Source organism: Sinohyriopsis cumingii, chromosome 6 (assembly GCF_028554795.1).
Source record: "Sinohyriopsis cumingii isolate HCF-2022 chromosome 6, ASM2855479v2, whole genome shotgun sequence".
In the NCBI taxonomy this organism is placed as follows: domain Eukaryota; kingdom Metazoa; phylum Mollusca; class Bivalvia; order Unionida; family Unionidae; genus Sinohyriopsis; species Sinohyriopsis cumingii.
In genome coordinates, this window is record NC_142966.1 from 136,240,359 (window position 1) to 136,262,284 (window position 21,926).

General features: G+C 33.0%; 1 protein-coding gene across 1 annotated transcript; it reads left to right on the top strand.

Moving 5' to 3' along the window:
- Window positions 1–9,889: 9,889 nt before the first annotated feature.
- LOC149798065 (heat shock 70 kDa protein 12A-like) lies at window positions 9,890–21,500 on the top strand. The gene is made up of 6 exons (XM_089963148.1): window positions 9,890–9,996; window positions 15,203–15,243; window positions 15,505–15,807; window positions 17,620–17,844; window positions 18,846–18,996; window positions 19,303–21,500. The coding sequence occupies exons 3-6, from the start codon at window positions 15,643–15,645 to the stop codon at window positions 20,364–20,366; spliced, it is 1,605 nt and encodes a 534-aa protein (XP_089819274.1). The 5' UTR covers window positions 9,890–9,996; window positions 15,203–15,243; window positions 15,505–15,642; the 3' UTR covers window positions 20,367–21,500.
- The last annotated feature ends 426 nt before the right edge of the window (window positions 21,501–21,926 follow it).

Here is a 21,926-nt window from a genome sequence, read left to right on the forward strand (position 1 = left end):
TAACCCAAACGTTATTTAATAGATAACATGAATACCTTCTCTTTAGGATATTTAAGCTCCATTGTTATATAACCTTGTAATAAAACGGATATTCCAGTCTAATTAGAAACCTTTTAATTTTCCTCTTATTTTAACTTTTAATTTTTTTTCGTCTCATTACCACATTCATCATATTATTTTGCATAAAAACATTTGCCAAAATATTATTTTTCTGATATACACTAAAAAGCAATTCTAGCCTTGATCTCATTTATCAAAGGGATCTGTTACCATTAAATCATCGTGTACTAAACGTCATTTTCTGCTGCACGTCGTACTGTACATAATTGCTGGACACTGTACGTAAATGTTGGATTGATAATGACAATAAAATCAAAAGGTTTATACTGTTTATATGAAATCAAGCGCAAAAACGTAAAATCATGATTTGTAGGAAGGTCCCCGTTTACACGCTTGGTTCTCGTTTGCGATTTTGGAGTATATCTTTCTTCCAAAGCTGCTAATACACACGCCCGAAACCATGTCCTCGATTGGCCGGTGGAAAACTTGTAGAGAGATCTCCACTATCAAATTACACGTTGCATAAATGTATTATCTCCCTTTAGATCCAAGCATCAGATTCCACCTACTAAGCTAAACTATAAGAAGATAAGTTTTTGCATATAAGAGGCCTTGGTATTTTATATTAATATTTCATGCATGTGAGGCAATAGTGTTGGGAAACTCACGATACATTCATACTATACACGTCCAATACAGGCAAATAAATCTACGACATGTACGAAAGAAGTACGTCAAAATGCTATTGAATTTATTGTAGAGTTGTACCGAAATTGCTAATTATCAGACCCATCTGTAAAGATAAAAGGTCCTGTTAGCGGCGAGATTTTACACACGTAAAGATACTGAAAAGACATCCTTAATATGTAAAATTAATTTTGTGATTATTTAATGAGCTATATCCGCCCCTATTTAATCATTTGCCTATTTAGTATTCAAACAGGAGAGAACAGATGTGAATCAAGTGAAAACTCCATTTAAGGTGAGATCGAATGATAACTAACCGAATTTGAAGTTACATGCACAGAACTTCAGTAAATATATAGAAAAATGAATATATTATACAGAGGCCAAACATTTATCATCAAGATGATCAGTCCCAAAGTGAAACAGTTAATTACAGCAATAATTTTTATCATTATCACGCTTTTAAGACCTGCGACTAAACGTGCAAGCAATCATAAACAGTTGAATGCATTCAGTGTTCTTTTAAATGTATATACTTGCTTCAGTTGGTGATTTGATGACACGGTTGAACATATCATGAATTATATTTATATCGATAAACGAAGTCTTATTAAAACAACACACAACATGTAAAAACAATGCGTCAATCTATATTGCTTTCCCAAATTTAAAGAGGTTTTTAACAATAGCCAAAACGTTCAGGATGTTCTACTGGACCAACTTGCATTTATAACTTAACAGAACATTTGTTTATAGCTGCATTAGACTGTAATATTCTTACTCATTTAGTCTTTATTCAGTATGTTTTATACATAAGGCGACACGGGAAAATAAAAACTGTTTAAAACTTCCATTCAGTGATACTAAACACCTTTACGTGGTACCTTGAATTAGCAAATGTATAAACTAAGTGATTTGGAAGGAAAATCAAGAGATTGTTGTACCATTAAAGTATATTCTTGTTCATTCATGGCTCCAAAACAATAAAACAGGATAAACTGTTTGTAAAAAGGTATTAGAAAATTATCCCCATCCACTAAATCTATGCATACATCTACTCTCATAGAACTATGTTCTTCACTTCTGCGATTACTGAACTGTAAAGCTATTGAGGAAGTTTCAATTCAGTTAACATAGATAAGTTGTTGTTGTTATTGTTATCTATGTTTTACTCTATCTTATTCTTTCTGTTGAGGTTGAGATAAAACACTATACAGATTACAACAGAAATAATGTTGTATGCTTCAGCGATGTATTCAACCAAAGTGACTTGAAAAATACAGTCTCCTTGAAATACACAATATGGGTAACACAAACATTCGTTCTTATTTTCAACTTTACATCTGCACATGCCAGAGGGGGGCGGGGAGAGAAGATTCGTACGCGTATTATGCAACGAAGATATTACTATATTTTGTCAAAAAGCGAATAGTCATTGCCGATAAGGCGAGTTTCCTGTCGTAAATGCTCAAGTCCAGCCAAATAGTATTGATATAAGCCAGGGGTATTTGCTTGACCGAGCGGTGTCAAACCCTGGCACGATTCTACAATAAGTCATAAGATTACCCCAAACTACCAAAGACTTCAAAACAACTTCATTTGTAAATTAGAACGCCCGACGTGTCCATTCTATACATAAAGTTTTCGCTAGTTAATGCAAGACCATAGATCTCAAAACTTGCCAAATATTTATCAAGCGCACATCTGCATGGTTTCTGTTCATCAGCTTTCCATACCGTCAGCAGTTCACGTCGTAGAAACTATACAATTATCCTCTAACACAGGGAACTATTTTTACTGCGCCACCTTCGGCCAGTCCATACATGGTTTTAAGGCACATTTCGCCAGTACAACTGCGTCCCATTTGCCACCATGGCGACATAAACGGTATATGCGGAGTCCCTTCTTGTTTATTCCTTTGTGTAATTTACCGGTCTCCTACTGTAAATACTGCCACTGCAGTCACACAACCAATGTACACAATTAGGTTTTAATAGGGACTACATTTCTACAGGAACACCCATGCGGTTTTGACTTGAATTCACTAAAGATCAACCATGGCATCATGGAAACTCACTCCTTGACGTTTGCTCCTACTAAATGGTTAATTATTTAGGGCTTAGGAATACTTCCGTTGCATCGGGTTCCAATAATCAAACAAGTAATCACACAAATCTAAGTATTCCTTGAAACGGGGCACTATAACCAAAATGCGCATACTACAAATTTATTACAATATGATATCCAAAGCGGTGGATTAGTTAGAAGCGTGTAATGTCGTACTAAAGTAAAAATGAAGGACAATCAGTCAATCAATAAATTCATCAGTCAGTCAATAACAACAAGATATATATTCAAAAAGTAATGTAACTGCCCTAAAGAAAAGTTTCAGACGAAACCCTTATAGAGGTTACGGTTACTTAACACTAGTATGCGATTTTAACAGTCTTTCAGTCATATCGCTACGGTGCATGCAGTATGGCAGTTCATAGTGATGTCGAGCATTGGGGCATTACGCCGCAGAGATGTAGCATGATGTCCCACGCAGTCACATTATTTTACACAATGCCGACTAGTCATAACACTAACCTCCTAATGCTGAGCGCCTTTGTTATGACTCTGCCTTGGTTCGAACCAGCAACCTCCCTCATCCGTGGCGGACTCTCTAACCACTAGGCCACCTGAGCGGTCATACTGATTGTTAAGACTGGATTAGATATGCAAATATGTCCTTGTTGGTCATAATGTACCAGTGCCCACGGTCTAATGTCAAATAGTGTGCCTCCTTAATTTGTATGGATGATGCAGAATGTTTGCGTAAACGTGTGCGTCCTCGCTTGCATTGCTATATTCCATATTCCTTAGAACTGATAATACAGTTCCCTCCTTGATACATCACCATTTTCTATTAATTTACTGCCTCAAACAGTATTTCTTTTCGCTCTACCATCGCCAGAACAAATGGTCTCGGTACGCGGTTTGATACGGAGGTCCTCAATATCCACGAAATACAAGAATGTGTGTGTGTGTGTGTGTGTGTGTGTGTGTGTGTGTGTGTGTTTCAAACATCCACAAACTTGATCTGATTTTGTAGATGTTTCTATAGATCTCTAACTATTGAATCCTAGAAAATGCTTAAAAAATTAGTTAAGCTCCAAAATATATATTTTCGTCGTTGTAGTTATTAGCAGGTATTCACTGCTTTGAGTATGTTCAGATACATTTCAAGTTTGATGAACCTGGGCCTAAAATGGTCCTTGTTTTATTCTTTTGGTAATACAACAAAATGCTTTTTGATCATTTGAAATAGTGTAAATATCAGGTGCAAAATATGGTCAATATGATGAAATGTGTAACCTGCGATTTTCATTCTCAGTTAGATGTGAACGAGTATACTAATTCCTAGGATATAGGTTTCCATTTAAATAACGAACATTAAAATAGCATTCAAAACAACCAACAGATTCTTTATTTGCATTTTATTCTCTGTTATTGGTTATGTATATTTAATTTGCATTCTGTGTTGGATTTTGTTCATGATTATATATGTATATATAATTTGCGATGTGTGATTGATCCTTATCGATAAGTAAGGGTAGGTGCTGGACCTACATGTCTAATATCATGCAGTGTAAATACGTTTACTAAGTTTGAGTTCTAGTACAACTTTGAATATGAATGTATAATTTTGTAAAAATATTTATGTTTACAGCTTGATGTAAATTTCCATTAGTATGTCAGAGTTCTATGTAATATTATTTATAACTTCGAATGTTCTGGCTACGGGATATTGGCCCTAGTGCTAGTTCTCAGATTGTGTATATGGTATTTATGTCACCATTGCCTATATTAGGGTCAATCATTCATATCGTAACATAACAAGTAGAATCAGTCTTTAAGTTATGCTCAGATTTAATTTGACAGGATTTATTTTTTTAAATTATTATTTGGAATAACATGGTGCTAATTCATTTTTTCGCACTAAATCCCCATTTTTTAAATATTGTGAATTCACTCAATGACATTTTGGATTATATTATTGTGATACATTAAGACTGTTAGCATATAAATACTATTCAGCACTTTCAATATCGGAAATCACTCTGAACCCGGCTGGAATTCATTCGGAACACTCCATAATTGTGTTACTTGTGATAGAGGAATTAAGACTACTTGAGATTTATTTCACAGTATGGTACGTTCTTTTAAATTTTGACTTTGTATTCTGAGGAACTACATTACTTGTTCAATTTCAAAAAACGTGTTATTTTCGCTCTTTTCTGTAACTTAGTTTAAGACAGTAGAATCGTAACATGTTATTTTTTGTGTGTTTTTAAATATTTGTTTCTTCTTCTTCACTTCTTAGTAATAATCATTGAATTTCAGCTTGCTGTTAGATTCTCCCCTTTGATTTTCTTACCCTTCTTTGATTTACTTACAATTTACAATTTAATGTTTTGGCTTTCTGTGTTACTAAGGCTCTTTCTTATTGCGCTATTTACATCCTTGAATCTGTTATAGTCGGCAAATATCATATTAAATTCCACATCATTTATTCTATTCATCCTTGGCATTAATACCGTGTTCTACCTTGCCTTTAACGGCTTTTGAACCAACAAACAAAGGCTCCTAAATCAAATCATTCGCAATTCCGTTGATATTTAGTAGCCCACAGATAAATTTTGTTTGTTTTTGCTCTGATGTTGTCTGTACATGGTGATACTGTATACAGTGGTTGCGATGTTCAAAACAGTGGCAACCATGGTATTTTCTCTCCCTTTCAGATACAAGAAACAGATAACTTAGGCTCCTATTTAATGCTTGAAAAACGAGACTCTGTGTCGGACATATCAGAAGCATCGGGTATTGTTTTATTGTCCACAACATTGGACTTTTATCATTTCTTGTTTGCTCTTTAGCATCTGAATATATTTATCCCCTTTAGCCCACTAGCACTCCTTTATTGGCTTAATCGCATTGTTCTGTTATCTTATGTAAATAGATTTTGCTGTCATGGTTGTTATGTACATAATGCTTTTTCTAGAGTTATCACATGTTCTGTCAGAAAATCAATTGTAAACTGACTAACAAACGGAATAACCAATTGTATGGTTTCTTCTATACACTAGTTAGTTGCTTAAAAGAATACTGTATAATTATCTAATGCAATACTTGTTAGATGAGCTTTAGATTGTTTCAAAAGAATAATGTAGCCAATTCGAAAGTTTAATTTAATTGTTATGCATATCTATATTCTGGTAACTATAGGCAAATGACTGTATCAATAGTATGTGTAATTTTTGTTTATGTCTGTAAATTGCAATGATCATAGTAATAGATAACTAATGTTTGCATATGGGTATAAATTTTGTTTCAAGATAATAAGAGTGTAGATTGCGCAGGATCTAAAATTAGGTGTTTGTGATCAATATTAATAATAAGATTGATAATAAACCTGTTTATTATTTTGGTATTATTTCAGGTGGGTTGTTTTACGATGTCAGGTATTTGAAAAATGTCACCTAGTGAGTAGGAGAAAATGAGTTTTTGGCCCGTATGCTTGTATATAACGTGAGAACTGAACAATTGATTTAATTTCTATTTCGGATTCTTATTTCCTATGTTCTTGTTGTAAGATCAGTATACAATGCATTTAATATCGTGTTTAGATAATTTGAGAGGAGACATTTGTGAATTTTTGGAACTACACAGTACAGATTGGACTAAAATATTATTCTGAGACTATTTTGAATGTATTCGAAGGAATTCTTGACAATATCATTGTGACATACCAGGACTGCTGGCAGACTAGTACATTAGAGGAACTGTAATTTATTCGGAACGTTCTATTCTTGAGGACTTGTGATAGAACTTTTGGGTATTATTTTGGTTTTAATTCATAATACTGTAAGTTTTTCTTAAATTTTTATTATATAAATTTCATAATTAAAATATTTGTTAAGTTTTACAGAACTTACTGTTTGGCTATCTGTAATTTAGTGTATGACCATAGAGTTGCATGGTACATGGTGGTAATTAGGTTACCATTTATGACTGTAAATTGTATTTATGTATTATTTTTGTTTAATGTGTTTCTATAAATGGATTTCCATTTTTGCTTTCCTGTGTATACTGGTGATAAATAGTTATTACAAAACTTGTATGAAATGTACAAGAAAAGATGGAAACCAAATGCAAGTATTTAAACAAATAAATTAGATGAATCTACCACGGTAATAAAGTTAAGAGATAGGGGTAAATTTGGAGGACATGTGGGTTTTTTTATAAAAAAATAGGAGGCTTGTAGATTTGTTAAAACAATTTGGATGGTTGAGGATTTTTTTTAAATTAGAGGGTTGGAGGCCAATAGTTTTTGCTATTTTGAGTGTTCGTGGCCTTGTGCTAGTATAATGCTTTAGGTTTTTAAATTTATAAGGTTGTTGGAGGATATCAAACTGGTTATGCTACACCTTATATGTATCCACTAATCATTTTGGCAATTTTTGGAATGTAGACACTTCGTCAGAAGTATATTACCAGCGGCGGCCTTAGTAAACGAAGGGCCCGATTTGGATCATTTTGGCGTGGCCCCTGGATTTACGCGTGCAGCCCCCCTGTGAACATGGCACTTGGAAATAAACTTTTAAACAAGTTTTATATTATATTGAACTTAATATTTTCTGAGACCGTGTTAAGAGTACTTTCTCTCAATAGAGTTGTTTTAAAAAATTATTAACGCATGGGGCCCCTCTTAACGCGGTGCCCGATTGGGCCAAATTGGTCCAATCGGAATAAGGCCGGCCCTGTATATGACAACTGTAGTTATTAGTTATTGTTTTTATGAGGCAACTATGTTTAATAATGATAATAAAAGCTAATTCAAAGGAAGAAAACAAGGTGCTCCACGTGCAATATATACCTATTGCCATAAGCGTGGAGTAGAGTAAGTGACTGATTTGAAATATCAAAATGACAATGAATTACACGCTAATTCTGGACTCTAACATATTGATATTTTTGCAAGGAACATTGAACAATATGTGTGATTATCGAACAGGGTCTCCGCAATGATGTTGTACAAGCATAATTTGGTTGATGTTTTTAGTTTATTGTACTCGAATTTCAAATTTAAAATAGAGGTTTGCTTCAAATTCACATATATTATTACTTACAGTTTCAGGAATTCATACTTAGATGAAAGCTCATAAATTTGCTGACACGACTTATTTATATATTAGATTATGCATAAATTTATTGCATCATCATTATCATCATCATCATTACCATCATACTACTTATCTAATCTTTTCTATTCTCTTTCTGCGTCTTTTTTTTAATATTAATAGTATCAGTAGTATACCCGTTCTTTTCTAACTGTACCTGGAAGTAGCTGTACACATTTTCAAATATACTGTAATAATTTCAGTTCAATGTAACGTCACGTTAGTTTTTTTTTAAAAACTACCAAATATTGTCTCCATATTGCCAGAAAAATATGGACATATCAGATTTAATCTAATCAGTAATGTAAATAATGTAAAACTCCAAATTTAGCTATTTTAGACGAATATCAACAAATTGAATTGTACATTCAGTGTTGTGCATCCTCATTATCATAGACATCATTAATGCGCGCGCATTGGTTGTTGCAATCACATGACCAGGTATACATGACAAGGGACTCTGTAGTTAAAAACAAGAGACATTAAATGGGAATTATAGTGAATTCAAGCAAGGAATCCTTGGATTATATTAGTGATTCAACAAAAGACTGTGGGCGCATCAGTGCTGTTCAGGCCAATGGTTCCTTAGTACATTAGAGACTACGTATCACTACAGGCACATCAACTCCTTCAGCGTTGGAAATTATTTGGAATACCACAAAATAATTTTTTTCATTAGGACTTGTGTTAGACATTTTGGATTATTAGGGATTTCATTCGCAACACGGTCTTTTTAACACTGAACATTATACCAGAGAACACAATAAAATTGGCATCAAACACATACAAAAAACACAATACTTAAAATAACTAAATGAAATGTTATTTCAACTAAAACAACGTTTATTAAGATATGTTTTCATATAAGAAATATATTTACATAAACCGGTTTCAATACCAATTGTGAAATAAATACATATTTCCTTATATTTGACTAAATCATCCAACATGGTTTTACAACAGAAACTTGAAAATGTAAATAAAAGTCATTTTCGAATGAACTGGCATTACATTTTCATCAATTATGCATCAATGGGTGGCGATTTTAACTAGACAATATATCATTCGGTCATAATTTATCCTCATGTGACCACTATCAACGCTGGTCCGATAAATCAACATCACCACCTAATCCGTGTTTAGCATTTTTTAATGAATATGCGATATCATCCCTGAAACAGCAAGTCATTATTATTACATGTGGGGTTGATTTTTCAGCCTATATCAATACCACCGCTTACTATCAAATACCGCTGAGCACCCCCGAACATAATACAATTAATACTTGAACACCGAAAATAAAACTCAGTATACTCGAAACAGCTAGATAACGTGTTATTGCACTTAGACGACGTTTATAAAAACATGACGTGATATACCATTTAATGAGAATAGAAACAATGGAAATAGCTATTTGTCTATCAATCAACTTATTGATTAACGTCCAGTGGTTTGCCTTTTCGATTGCTTTACTAGCGTCAAGGAAAATGGAAACACGGGACTACCCAAAACTGAAAGTCAGTTTTTCCATAGGCCTTAATGATAATCTTTGGTGAAATAAAATATTTTCCATCCTAGTCAGCATGCGCATTTTACAGTGTGATTAAGAACGAAGTCATATTGTTAACTTGACGATACTCAATCCAGGTGCTCAGTTCCATTTAAGAGAGATAACTCTGTTGGAACTAAACACTGGCAAGAGTTATTCATCACACCATATGCATTTTCAACGTTGTGCATCACATTTTTTTAAACAAAATAATAAAAATAGAAAATTTCATAATGTCACATGTTGCCAAAAGACCTTTTTTCTTAAGCCTGAGAAAAAATATAGATCTTACATAATGCACCACTCACAGCTATTGTTGTTGTTTATTTCTGAATAGAATGTTCTTACACGTTAAGCTCCGCCCGCCCGAGGTTGTTCAAGTGTGAAATCCGACAGGGAATAAACATAATGCCAAGAGCCATTTACCTTTAACAACCAGGATCGAATCTGGATAGACGATACATGACTAAAACATAGGTAAAACATTACCGATTCATTATGTACCTAAGTCTTTGTGTTTCTGAAATCGAACTACAAGTCTTTTATATAATCACCCATGATTTCGTTATTTGTAGGACGTGGAACTAACCTCAGCCAAATGTTGAAATTGAAAGTAGGAAGTTGTGGTCTGTGCGAGTTCGTTTGCCATTTGAATTTAGCTAATTCAGTTTGATTTAATCTTTAGTATAGAGTTGCCTGTCAAAAAGTCCTTTCTTAAGCAGAAAGGTCACAATGAAAGCCAGCTGAATTTACTTTCTTTTGTATTTGAATATATCTAGTGAATCGTATGTAAATCTATAGACACAATTTACTTCCTGTTCTGTCGTCGTGCCTATGTTCTAATTACAGTGCATCATCATCATCATCATCATCATCATCATCAATAACAATAACAACAATGCGCAATTGCATTCATTCACCGTCACATACCCCGGTGATTTTTACTGCATATTCACAAACACCTCACCCAACCGTCTGTATTCAGCCCTACACCTAGACTGTGACGCTTGGGCCATTGTGCAAATTCCTTCACATTTATGTAGATTCTTCCTGTTGTGGCAGCATGCTAATAAGACTGTATGGTCTTAAACTAAGTAATTGAAAAGAGCGAAAACGAACTTTATTTGTAAAATTCAATAAATATTTTTTTCTAGAATACAAAATGAAAATGTAACATTAACTGACGGTGTTGCAAATTGAATCCCTAATAATCAAAAAAATGTCTGACACAAGTCATAATGAAAAAATATATTTTGTGGTATTCCAGATAATTTCGAACGCTGAAGGCGTTGATGTGCCTGTATTAGTAATAGTTTCTAATATACTAAGGTACCAATGACCTGAACAGTATTGATGCGCCAAAAGTCTTTTGTAGAATCACAGTAATATAATCCAAGGATTCCTTGCTTGAATTCAATATAATTCCCAGTTAATGTCTGTTTTGTTAATTACAGAGTCCCTTTGTCATGTATACCTGGTCATGTGATTGAATCAACCAATGCGTGCGCAATAATGATGTCTATGATAATAAGGATGCACAACACAGAATGATGTACAATTCAACATGTTGATATTCATCTAGAATAGCTAAATTTGCAGTTTTACATTATTTACATTACTGAGAGGTGGATTAAATCAGATGTTTCTATATTTTTCTAGCAATATGGAGAACATGTTTAGTTATTTTTTAAAAATGCATCGTGACCTTACACGGAACTGAAATTATTACGGTTTATTTGAAAAAATTTACAATAATTTCCCGGTAAAGTTAGAAAAGTACGGGTATAATAATGATAATAATAATAATAATATATTATTATTATTATTATTATTATTATTATTATTAAAAAGAAGACGCAGAAAGAGAATATAAAATAATAGATAAGTAATAGGATGGTAATGATGATGATGATGATAATGATGATCCAAGGAATTTATGCATAATCTAATATATAAATAAATCATGCCAGCTAATTTGTGAACTTTCAGTCTAAGTATGAATTCCTGATACTGTAAATAATATATGTGAATATGAAGCAAACTTCTATTTTAACTTTGAAATTCGAGTTAAATAAACTAAAGACAAACAACTTAAATTGTGCTTGTACAACATCATTGCGAGGGACTCTGATCGAAAATCTCACTTATTGTTCAATGTTGCTTGCAAAAAAATCAGTATGTCAGAGTCCAGAATTAACGTGTAATTCATGATTATTTTAATGTCAAGTGAGTCACTTACTCTACTCCACGCTTATGGCAATGCGTATATATTGGATACGTGGATCACCTTGCTTTCTTCCTTTGAATTTGCTTTTGTTATCATTATTAAAAATAGTTGTCTCATAAAAATAATAACTAATAACTGTAGTTGTCATATACAGGGCCGGTCTTATGACGATTGGACCGATTTGCGCCAATCGGGCCCAGCGCTCACAGGGGTCCCACGCGTAAATAATTGTTAAAAATAAATCTATTGAGAGAAAATAATTTTAACGCGGTCTAAGAAAATTTTAAGTTCAATATCATATAAAACTTGTTTAAAAGTTTATTTGCAAGTGCCGTGGTTGGGTGGGGTGGGGGCTCCACGCATAAATCCATGGGCGCCGCCTAAATGATCCAAATCGAGCCCTTCGTTTGCTAAGGCAGACGCTGGTAATATACTTTAGACGATGTGACTACATTCCTAAAAATTGCCAAAATGATTAGTGGATATATCTAAGGTCTAGCCTAACCAGTTTAATATCCTCCAACAACCCTCTAAATTCCAAATGAATTCCAGCGGTGTTCAGCGTGATTTCCGATATTAACAGTGCTGAATAGTGTTTATATGCTAACAGTCTTAATGTATCACACAGATATAATCCAGAATGTCATTGAAAGAATTCACAATATTTCAAAAATGTTGATTTAGTGCGAAAATATGAATTAGCACCATGTAAGTCCAAAGAATAATTTAAATAATAATTAAATCTGAATATAACTAAAAGACTGATTCCACTTCATATGTTAAGATATGAATGTGAAACTCTAAGATAATCAATCATGATATAAATACCTAAGACACAATCTAAGAACTAGCACTAGGGCCGATAGCCCATTTCCAGAACATTCGAAGTTATAGATAGAAGTATAAAGAACTCTGTCATCCGAATGGAAATTTCCATCAAGCTGTAAATAGAAATATTTCTAGAAAATTATAAATTCAGAATCAAATTTGTATCTTAGAACTCAAGTTAATTAAACATGTTTACACTGCATGATATTAGACATGTTGGGCAAACACCTACCCTTAATTATGGATTAGGGTCAGTCGCACAATGCAAATTATATAAACATAACAAATAACAAAGGATATAATACAAATAGGAAAGCTGCATCTGTTGGCTGTTTTGAATGCTATTTTAATATTCTATATTTAAATAGAAACCCACACCACCATGAAAGACTAGTATTAAGAATTGATATACTCGTTCATATCTAACTGCGAACAAAAATCGCAGGTTATACATTTCATTATATGGACCATATTTTGCACCTGATATTTACACTATTTCTAATGATCAAAAAGCATTTTGTTATATTAACAAAAGAATAAAACAAGGACCATTTAGTCCCAAGTTCATCAAACTTGAAATGTACATGAACATGCTCAAACAGTGAATTCTTGCTAATAGCGACAACGATGAAAGTATATATTTTGAAGAGTAACTCTACAATTTTAGCATTTTCAAGTAAGAAATATCCGTGTACAACAATCAACTATACTTTTTAATTATTATGATTCAAAAGGTAAATATTCAAAGAAATATCTGCAAAATCAGATAAAGTTTGTGAATTTTGAAAACACACATATGTCTGTTTATCTCTCTCTCTCTCTCTCTCTCTCTCTCTCTCTCTCTCTCTCTCTCTCTCTATATATATATATATATATATATATATATATATATATATATATATATATATATATATATATATATATAAGTCGTATAGAACTATTGCTTGTGAAAATTGAGTTCCACGATGATTACATTATATGTAATGTTAATAGACCAAAACGATACTATTCACAGATTCAGTGTCAACGATAAAAATGAAGGGGACTGAACCGACTTTTACAATATGCCTGTATCATTTTAGCATAAAATTATCTGATGCAGCTACACGTATTATGAACTTTTGTCTACCATTTAAATAACCTGTACACCAAAATATATAATTACACGTGGTATTAAAAACTGTATAAACCTTTCTTGATTGTATTGTCATTATCAATCCAACATTTATGTACAGTGTCCAGCAATATATATAGTACGACGTGAAGCAGAAATTGACGATTTGGACACGATAATTTAATGGTAACAGATCCCTTTGATAAATGAGATCAATGGCTAGAATTGCTTTTTAGTGTATATCAGAAAAATAATATTTTGTTTCCAATAAACGATTGTTAGAATTCAGATGAAGTGAATAATAGAACAACCACCTTGACAATGTTAGCATATAGTGGCAAATATATTGTAATATCTGTACGTATGTTTGTGAAAAAGTAAAATTATGTTAGAAAAACTCTTAGGGAAAGTGTTTGATCTCTAGTATTCTTTGATATTAAAGATAAAAGTTATATGGTAAATGTTGTTTATGCAAAATAATAAGATGACTGGTAATGAGACGAAAACATTTAAAAGTTAAAATAAAAAGAACATAAAAACGTTTCTAATTAGACTGGAATATCCGTTTTATTACAAAGTTATATAAAACAAAGAGCTTACATATCCTAAAGAGACGGTATTTTATGTTCTTGTTCTTTAGACATGCTTTAACTTGGTTTGCTATTGTTACTCTTGCAAATGAACTATATTTGTTAATGCACACAAAATTTTATCTACAAAAGGTTTTTAACCCTTTTGATCTTATATCAATTTTGTACGTGAAGTTTATTATAGTCCTGTAAAAGCATAGGTACTTTTAAATCTACTTCTAAAATTCCAAGAAAATTGGCATTATCTGTAGTGGACATTACGTTTGCTTCTATTACTATTGTATTTATTCATTGGTTGGCCATTTAAGATTCCAACAGACTTTGGTTGGCACGTGACCAAACCATACAAATGTTCATGTATATAAACATTATGAATAAATTTGGCCATGATTTATCGTATTCTCCATCATTTAGAACTTGCTGTCATTGATCCGCGTCGCTTCGCTCACTTGTTTTCAAAGCTGACGTCAGTAATCTTTTTCTTTCTATAATAATCTTCTTCTTGCTATAATAATCAAGCTTTGAATTGTGGGCTTGGTCATGATGGTATATGGACTGTGCTTGCAGGATAGGCGATGTGTGCCATTTAATCGTAGACTTGGTTTTGAATCTCCATAGAGTTATATATATGTATGTGTGTGTGTGTGTGTGTGTGTGTGTGTGTGTGTGTGTGTGTAAACGCCCTTACGGTTCGGGGTCTTCAAAAGTAAGAGTTGGTGGGGATGGGTTCAGGAGCAGTTTATTTTATTTTTTTGTGCATTTCAAAATAATCTTTGCTTTTGGAGTATTTTGTCTGAAGAAGCATACACAGATGAAAATTTCATATACAAACGTTTTTTGGAATTGGTGTATCTATTATTATTTTATGTTAAAATGGTTGCTGTACACATGCTTCAAGTAATCTTATCTTTCTTTATCTTGCAGGTTGATTTGTTCACCCATGCTGTAGCTTAAACACAGAAATGGTAAACACTTAAATTTGAATTTTCGACTATATACCGTAAAAGGAGAATAACACTTATTGTAAATATTATGTTTTCTTATGCCCTTAAGGACGATGTGATATGAAATTATAGCGAATTCGACAAAGTAATACTTACTCGAGAATATGAACTACATACATACGCTATATGTTATCTATATTTTATATATCGAAACAAAACGGTAACACGATTTGCGGATGAAAGTAAAACAGCAACAAACACTGTATTTTCTTCTATCCATAGGCATCAAAAACTATTTTTGTTGCCGCAATAGATTTCGGAACTACTTATTCCGGCTGGGCGTTCTCGTTCAAACACGAGTACGATACAGATCCAACGAAGATCGGTGCAAGGCAGTGGTATGGGGGATAACTCGTATCGATGAAGGCCCCGACGACCGTCTTGATAAATCCGGACGGAAGAACGTTTCATTCCTTTGGTTATGAAGCTGAAACCAAGTATAGTGAGTTAGCATCTGAGGACAACAATGAACACCAAAGATGGTATTACTTCCGTCGCTTTAAAATGATGCTGCATGGAAAAATGGTATGAAGACACCAATACCACCAAATCATCAAGGCATATTTAATGTCAATAGAAACGACAACAATAGCAACAATAAAAAAAAATCACTAACTAAATAATAATAATAATAATAATAATAATAATAATAATAATAATAATAATAATAATAAAATAATAATAATAATAATAACCATTCTTCTGCTGCTGATAATATACAAAATTGTTGTCAAGGTACAGGTCATTTTATAGATATGATCAGGTGTTTTAATTTATCGGGTGTCATATTATTAGAAGTAAAAAAAACCAGATTACTATCAAAATTGTCGAGAAACAGAGTGTCTAGGATGATGACAAACTGACGTTAAATGACGCATGTGTGACAAGACGCAGCGGACGACATCAGCAGGGCCGTGCCTTCGGCTTAATTGCATTTGTCCAGGTGAAATAATAATACTAATAATAATAATAATACTAATAATAATAGTAATATATTAATATTATTATTGTTCTTATTCTTCTTCCTGTTATTATTATTAGTATTATTAGCACTAGCAGTACTTGTAGTATTAATTCTCTCTCTCTCTCTCTCTCTCTCTCTCTCTCTCTCTCTATATATATATATATATATATATATATATATATATATATATATATATATATATATATACATATATATATATATATAGAGACAGACAGACAGACAGACACAGAGAGAGAGAGAGGGGGGAGTTAGAACAAACTTGGGAAATAACACTATAGTTTATATTATTACCAGTTCTAAAACCGGTGTCAGTATCTTGTATCGGAAAATAGTCGGTTATTTGGAGGCTATTTTAATAATAACTTTGTATGTACCTGATAATATAATAATGCATTGAAGCGTTTCGTGTTGAAATCTATGCAGATCATGCCTGAGCTTCATTTTATTAAAATCGAACGTTGTACATCATTTCAGGCTACAAATGGAGCTATTTAATATGAATACCAATTTTCTCAGCTTTTAAAATCTCCCTGAAATTGAAGTTTTAAACTTTTATAATTATCTTTAAAAGATAACTTTTGTTATTCAGTTTTACTTTTTCGTTTTGAAAAGCATCATAATTTCATGTTATGTCAGGACAAATTGAATGATAAACATTAGAAAGAAACATTTATATAACCATGTTTTCCATTGTTTTTCTTAACCGTTATTCTCTCGTACTGAAATGTTCGTTCTGAACATAAAGGTTTTTGTGGGTTACTGAGACTCAGAATAAATCACAGGATGCAATTACAGGCAGATGCGAAGTGGTTTCTCATCGTCCTTTCCTTCGTATCAGTAGGATATTGATGGGATACAATTATTAGGCAGTATGCGTAATCAAGTTTTGAAAGTCCATGGACGGCTGTACCAATAGATGCAATTTTAAATAGCTCGGTCAACTGTGCTTCTGTACAGGGTCTACATAATTCTTCGCGCTGAGGCAAGCCTATTGACAATTGTTGTGCACTTTCTCTCCTTATCATTACATTTTTAGCAGCGGTAGAGCTCCATCTCTAACAGCTTTTGGATATTTTGAGCATTGCTCCTTTTAAGAATCCTGCCACACAGTGCAGAAAAACTCATATACATGTTGCGTGCGTTATTAAGTCATGTCTCAAACAACATAACTAACTGTTGACTGACGCCTGCTCATAGCCTTTAAGGACTTCTAAATGTATGGATCAGAAGTCTTCATTTTTCATAGATCATAGTTCTATTAATTGAAAGATACAACCTTCCACCAATTTCCTAATGGTATTAATTCAGCCTTTATTTCAGAAATCACATATACAATTATCTCTTGTACACAGGGATTGGATAGAAATGTAAATCTAGATGACGAAACACAAAAATCCTTGCCAGCAAAAACAGTCTTCTCGCTTGTTATTCGTTATCTGAAAGATGACATGTTGAAAAACAGCAAAGATCGACTGTCAAGTGGGCACATCACAGAAGATGAGATCACGTGGGTCTTGACCGTGCCTGCCATCTGGACTGATGCCGCCAAACAATTCATGAGGGAGGCTGCAGTTGAGGTTGCTTTAACAAACGCGTATCAATTTGAACTATTATCAACCTATTTATAGCAGTTGAATATTAAAGTACTATGTTTCTAGAATACTGATTCTAATATAAAGTTTTCATTAAGTTCCAATAATTTTTATGAAATTAAATCATATTGCCATTGTTATTTTGTGACATATATTGCGTAAAAGCTTACTTATTACCGTGATATCCACCTGTACGTCTATTGCCAGGTGATGATCGTACAATCTAGAGTAGATGTCATAAGATCAGAACTTTCGAAATCTATTTAAAATGTTGAATTATTTGTTCCACGTATTGATCGAAAGTACTTATTTGTTACTGAACATTTTCTGTTAAGTTGTGGAATGACAAGGGACAATACTTCGCATGGCTATGAATATATTATTATTTAAAAGTAAAGCAAACATTTCCGATCTTTGATATTATCATACAGATGAGAATGATCAACTGATCTATTTTGTAGATACTAACAGGGGCGGGTCAAAAAATTACGGCTATGCTCCATCACGCTTTTCTGGATCAGACACTGACAGATTCGTGCGTTTAGCGATCGTGTACGTCTTTTTAAGCATTGTGGTCGGCTGAGAGAAAGATCTGATGAAAATTATAGTAGGACCAATTGCAGACCTCCAATCTGAAAACCAGAACGATATAGCATATTATCAGTAGTTATAGATAAATAAAGTTTTGATACATTTCAGCCATTTCATTGTAAATGAAAAGATAATTTTTTGTATATGGTTAAATATTCATGGTTGTCGTTGCAAAACAAAATTACGAACTACATAATGACTCAGACACAATTTTAATCCAGTATACACACTGATTTATTTCCCCACACTACTTCAGTGACTAGCTTTCTGTCCAAGCATTAGTTTACTAATTCTTGTGAATGAAAGGGGCTACAGATAAACCTCTCCATCCAGTAGAACAATTCGATATAAATACATTTTACTTTTGTACAAAATTCAATAATTGTCTTTCTCAGGCCGGGATTAAAAACGAAAGCCTGAAGATAGCACTAGAACCAGAAACAGCGTCCATTTTCTGCCGCCTTCTCCCAGTACAAAAGATGGTCGAAGGAGGAGGAATGGCTTCTTTTAAGCCGGGATCAATATACATGGTGCTGGACGCAGGAGGTTAATTAATCGCTTCATTATATTTTCATTAATTTTGCGTTGCTTCTATATTAAGCTAATATTTTATAGTAAAGCTAATATTTTATAGTAGAGCTAATACTTTATAGAAATCTGTAATAATATACTTTTCTTTCATTTATTCCATAAAAGTAAGGTTCGAAGATAATTACGTTTTGACACACTCTCAAAATTGTAATGCAAATATTTGTAACCAATACACAGATCATGAAATATTTCTCAAGAATACTTTTTGAAGAAAGTAAATATGTAACGCAGCACATTTAGATTTTTATGTATCTTACATAGGTGGAACCATAGATATCACCGTTCACGAAGTTTTGTCGGATGGAAGACTGAAAGAGCTTCATAAAGCCAGTGGTGGAGCATGGGGAGGAACTCAAGTAGACGAAGCCTATAAGCAATTTTTAATTAGCCTGGTTGGAAATCCAGTCTTCCAGCGCTTCCAGCTTGAGAACAAAGAAGACTATCTGGACATATTCAGAGACTTTGAGATAAAGAAGAGAGATATTGCTCCGGATAGCAATAATAAAGTTACAATTCGATTACCGTCCTCACTGAAAGAAATCTTTGAAGATGAATCTGGTGAAGATCTTCGCACAGCCATTTTGCAGACAAGATATGCCAACGAAGTGTCCTTGACAGGTGACAAGCTTCGCATAAATGCCTCCGTAATGAAAAGTTTTTTCTCTAATGCCATTGAAAGTACTGTATCCCATTTGAAGGAGCTGATGAAAGACAAGATTGTCCGCAGCGTATCTAGCATTCTGATGGTGGGAGGGTTTTCTGAGTCCAAGATGCTTCAACATGCCATTCGTTCCAGCTTCCCTAACCTCAAAGTCGTCATACCACAGGAGGCAGGATTAGTGGTTTTGAAGGGGGCAGTAGTTTTTGGCCATAGTCCATCTTCTGTTTCACACCGTGTCTGCAAATACACATACGGCGTTGACAAATCAGTTCCGTTTGACATTGGCAAACATGACATCAGGAAGCGAAAAGAATACGATCATGTACCATATTGTAATGACATATTTGATAAGTATGTTGAAATAGGCCAATCTTTAGCATTAAATGTGACTACTACAGAAAAATCTTACATACCGACGTACGAAAGTCAAAGTTCCATTGGGTTTAAAATATATGCCTCAACCCAGAAATCCCCAATGTACGTCACAGATGACGGATGTGTGAAGCTTGGATATGTCGACATTAGTATTCTCGATAAAAGTGTGCCAAGAGACCAGAGAAGTGTTATTTTCTCTATGACGTTTGGAGGTACAGAAATCGAGGTTACAGCAAAGGAGGAAAGAACAGGAAATGCTATAAAGGCAACTGTCAATTTTCTTGGTTAAATTGTAAGTGTAGCGTATCTTATAAAGGACCTATCTTCATAAAGGTAGTAAAATATAAGTATAATCATGTTAAGGACATCAATGAGCAATATAAACTGAAGGTGTATTCAAACAAAGGAGCCATACATGTTAGCATGTTGTCTATAATTAACATTATCTTCTATATTATTTTCATACAGCAAAGAATTATCGCTGAAATAGTATCAGTATGTGTATTTAATTTGCATTGTTAGTTAGTTTTTATATCTTTTTTATTTCCTTATATGCTATTGATAATGTAACATTATATGTCGGACTTTACCTTGTCCAAAGTCAGATTCATTTTCTACTTAACCTGAATCACTGATTTTTCTAAATTCTGTAAACACCTAATACATACATAAAATATTATCTACGTATATATGTTTAATATTAGAATCATTATAAATAGAAGTAAACATATTTGTTTGGGTCTGGGTCTATGTTATTGGAATTCCCTTATAAATTTACCTGGTCTACCGAATACATTTCCACATTCTATATTATAACTGTAGTAATAGACTTTTAATTATAATTAAGATTTTATCTTGTAAACATTAAGAGCTTTCTATAATTTCTTTATCCATTAGGTAATAGTTTTGTTTAATAGAAAATGCTAATTTTGACCTGACGTGAAGCAGAGGAAAATATTGTCTTGTTTTTCTAGAGATTAATTATTCGTGGTTTAAGATTTTAGCAGAATCAATTGTATTATTGTTGATCCAATAGTTATTTTAGGCTGGAATTTATTTATTCAAATTATTTAATACAAGTGGTTCTTATCCGGAAATACAAAGTGCTCAAAAATAACATTCTTGGAAATAGAGACTTGAATTATAATGAAATTTCAAATAAGGCTTTATTTTTAGATTGTATTATTGTGCTACAATAAAAGACTCTAGGCATATCATCACTACACGAACCACTACAGTCACATCAACAATTCCAGTGTTGGATTTAATCTGGATTTCCACTAAGGTTTACTCAGAACATAAATCATTAGGGTGTATGTCCTTAATTTTAGTATTATTTGGAATTTAATTCGCACTACCGAAAGTTATTTTTACATTTTCACTTTGTATTATAAGGAAATAAATTGTTTATTCAATTATAAAAGTTTGTTGTTTCTTACTCTTTTCTATTACTTCTTTTAAGACTTTAGATTCGTAATAGAATATACTTATTTAATTACATCAAAAGAAATGTGTAAGACCATTTTTCCAGGTGGTTCTCACAATCAGTTCTTGCGGCTTCCTACAGAAACTCTTCCTCGTTCATAGTAACAAAAAGAAAATAGTTTTTGTTATTACTAAATGATTGCAAAATAATTTGTCTTTCAGTTATATAGAAACTGGAATAGCAACTAAAATTGTGGGACTACTCGGCCAATAAAGAACTCGGCCTACCCTAATTGGCCCATTATATACTCAGCCTATCGGTCAACGATTTATACAATAGCAACACGGATGTAATGTTGCTTTTGTTCAACTGCCATTTAATGTTTTTAATCTTTGTACTTATTTGCAACGGTCATTAATTTGC

What these genes read in the sequence shown, in the direction of transcription:
- LOC149798065 (XM_089963148.1), top strand. Translation starts at nt 15,643, where the DNA reads ATGAAGGCCCCGACGACCGTCTTGATAAATCCGGACGGAAGAACGTTT. An exon ending in TGAGGGAGGCTGCAGTTGAG is followed by an intron (nt 17,845 to 18,845) that starts GTTGCTTTAACA and finishes TGTCTTTCTCAG; the next exon opens with GCCGGGATTAAAAACGAAAG. An exon ending in CATGGTGCTGGACGCAGGAG is followed by an intron (nt 18,997 to 19,302) that starts GTTAATTAATCG and finishes TATCTTACATAG; the next exon opens with GTGGAACCATAGATATCACC.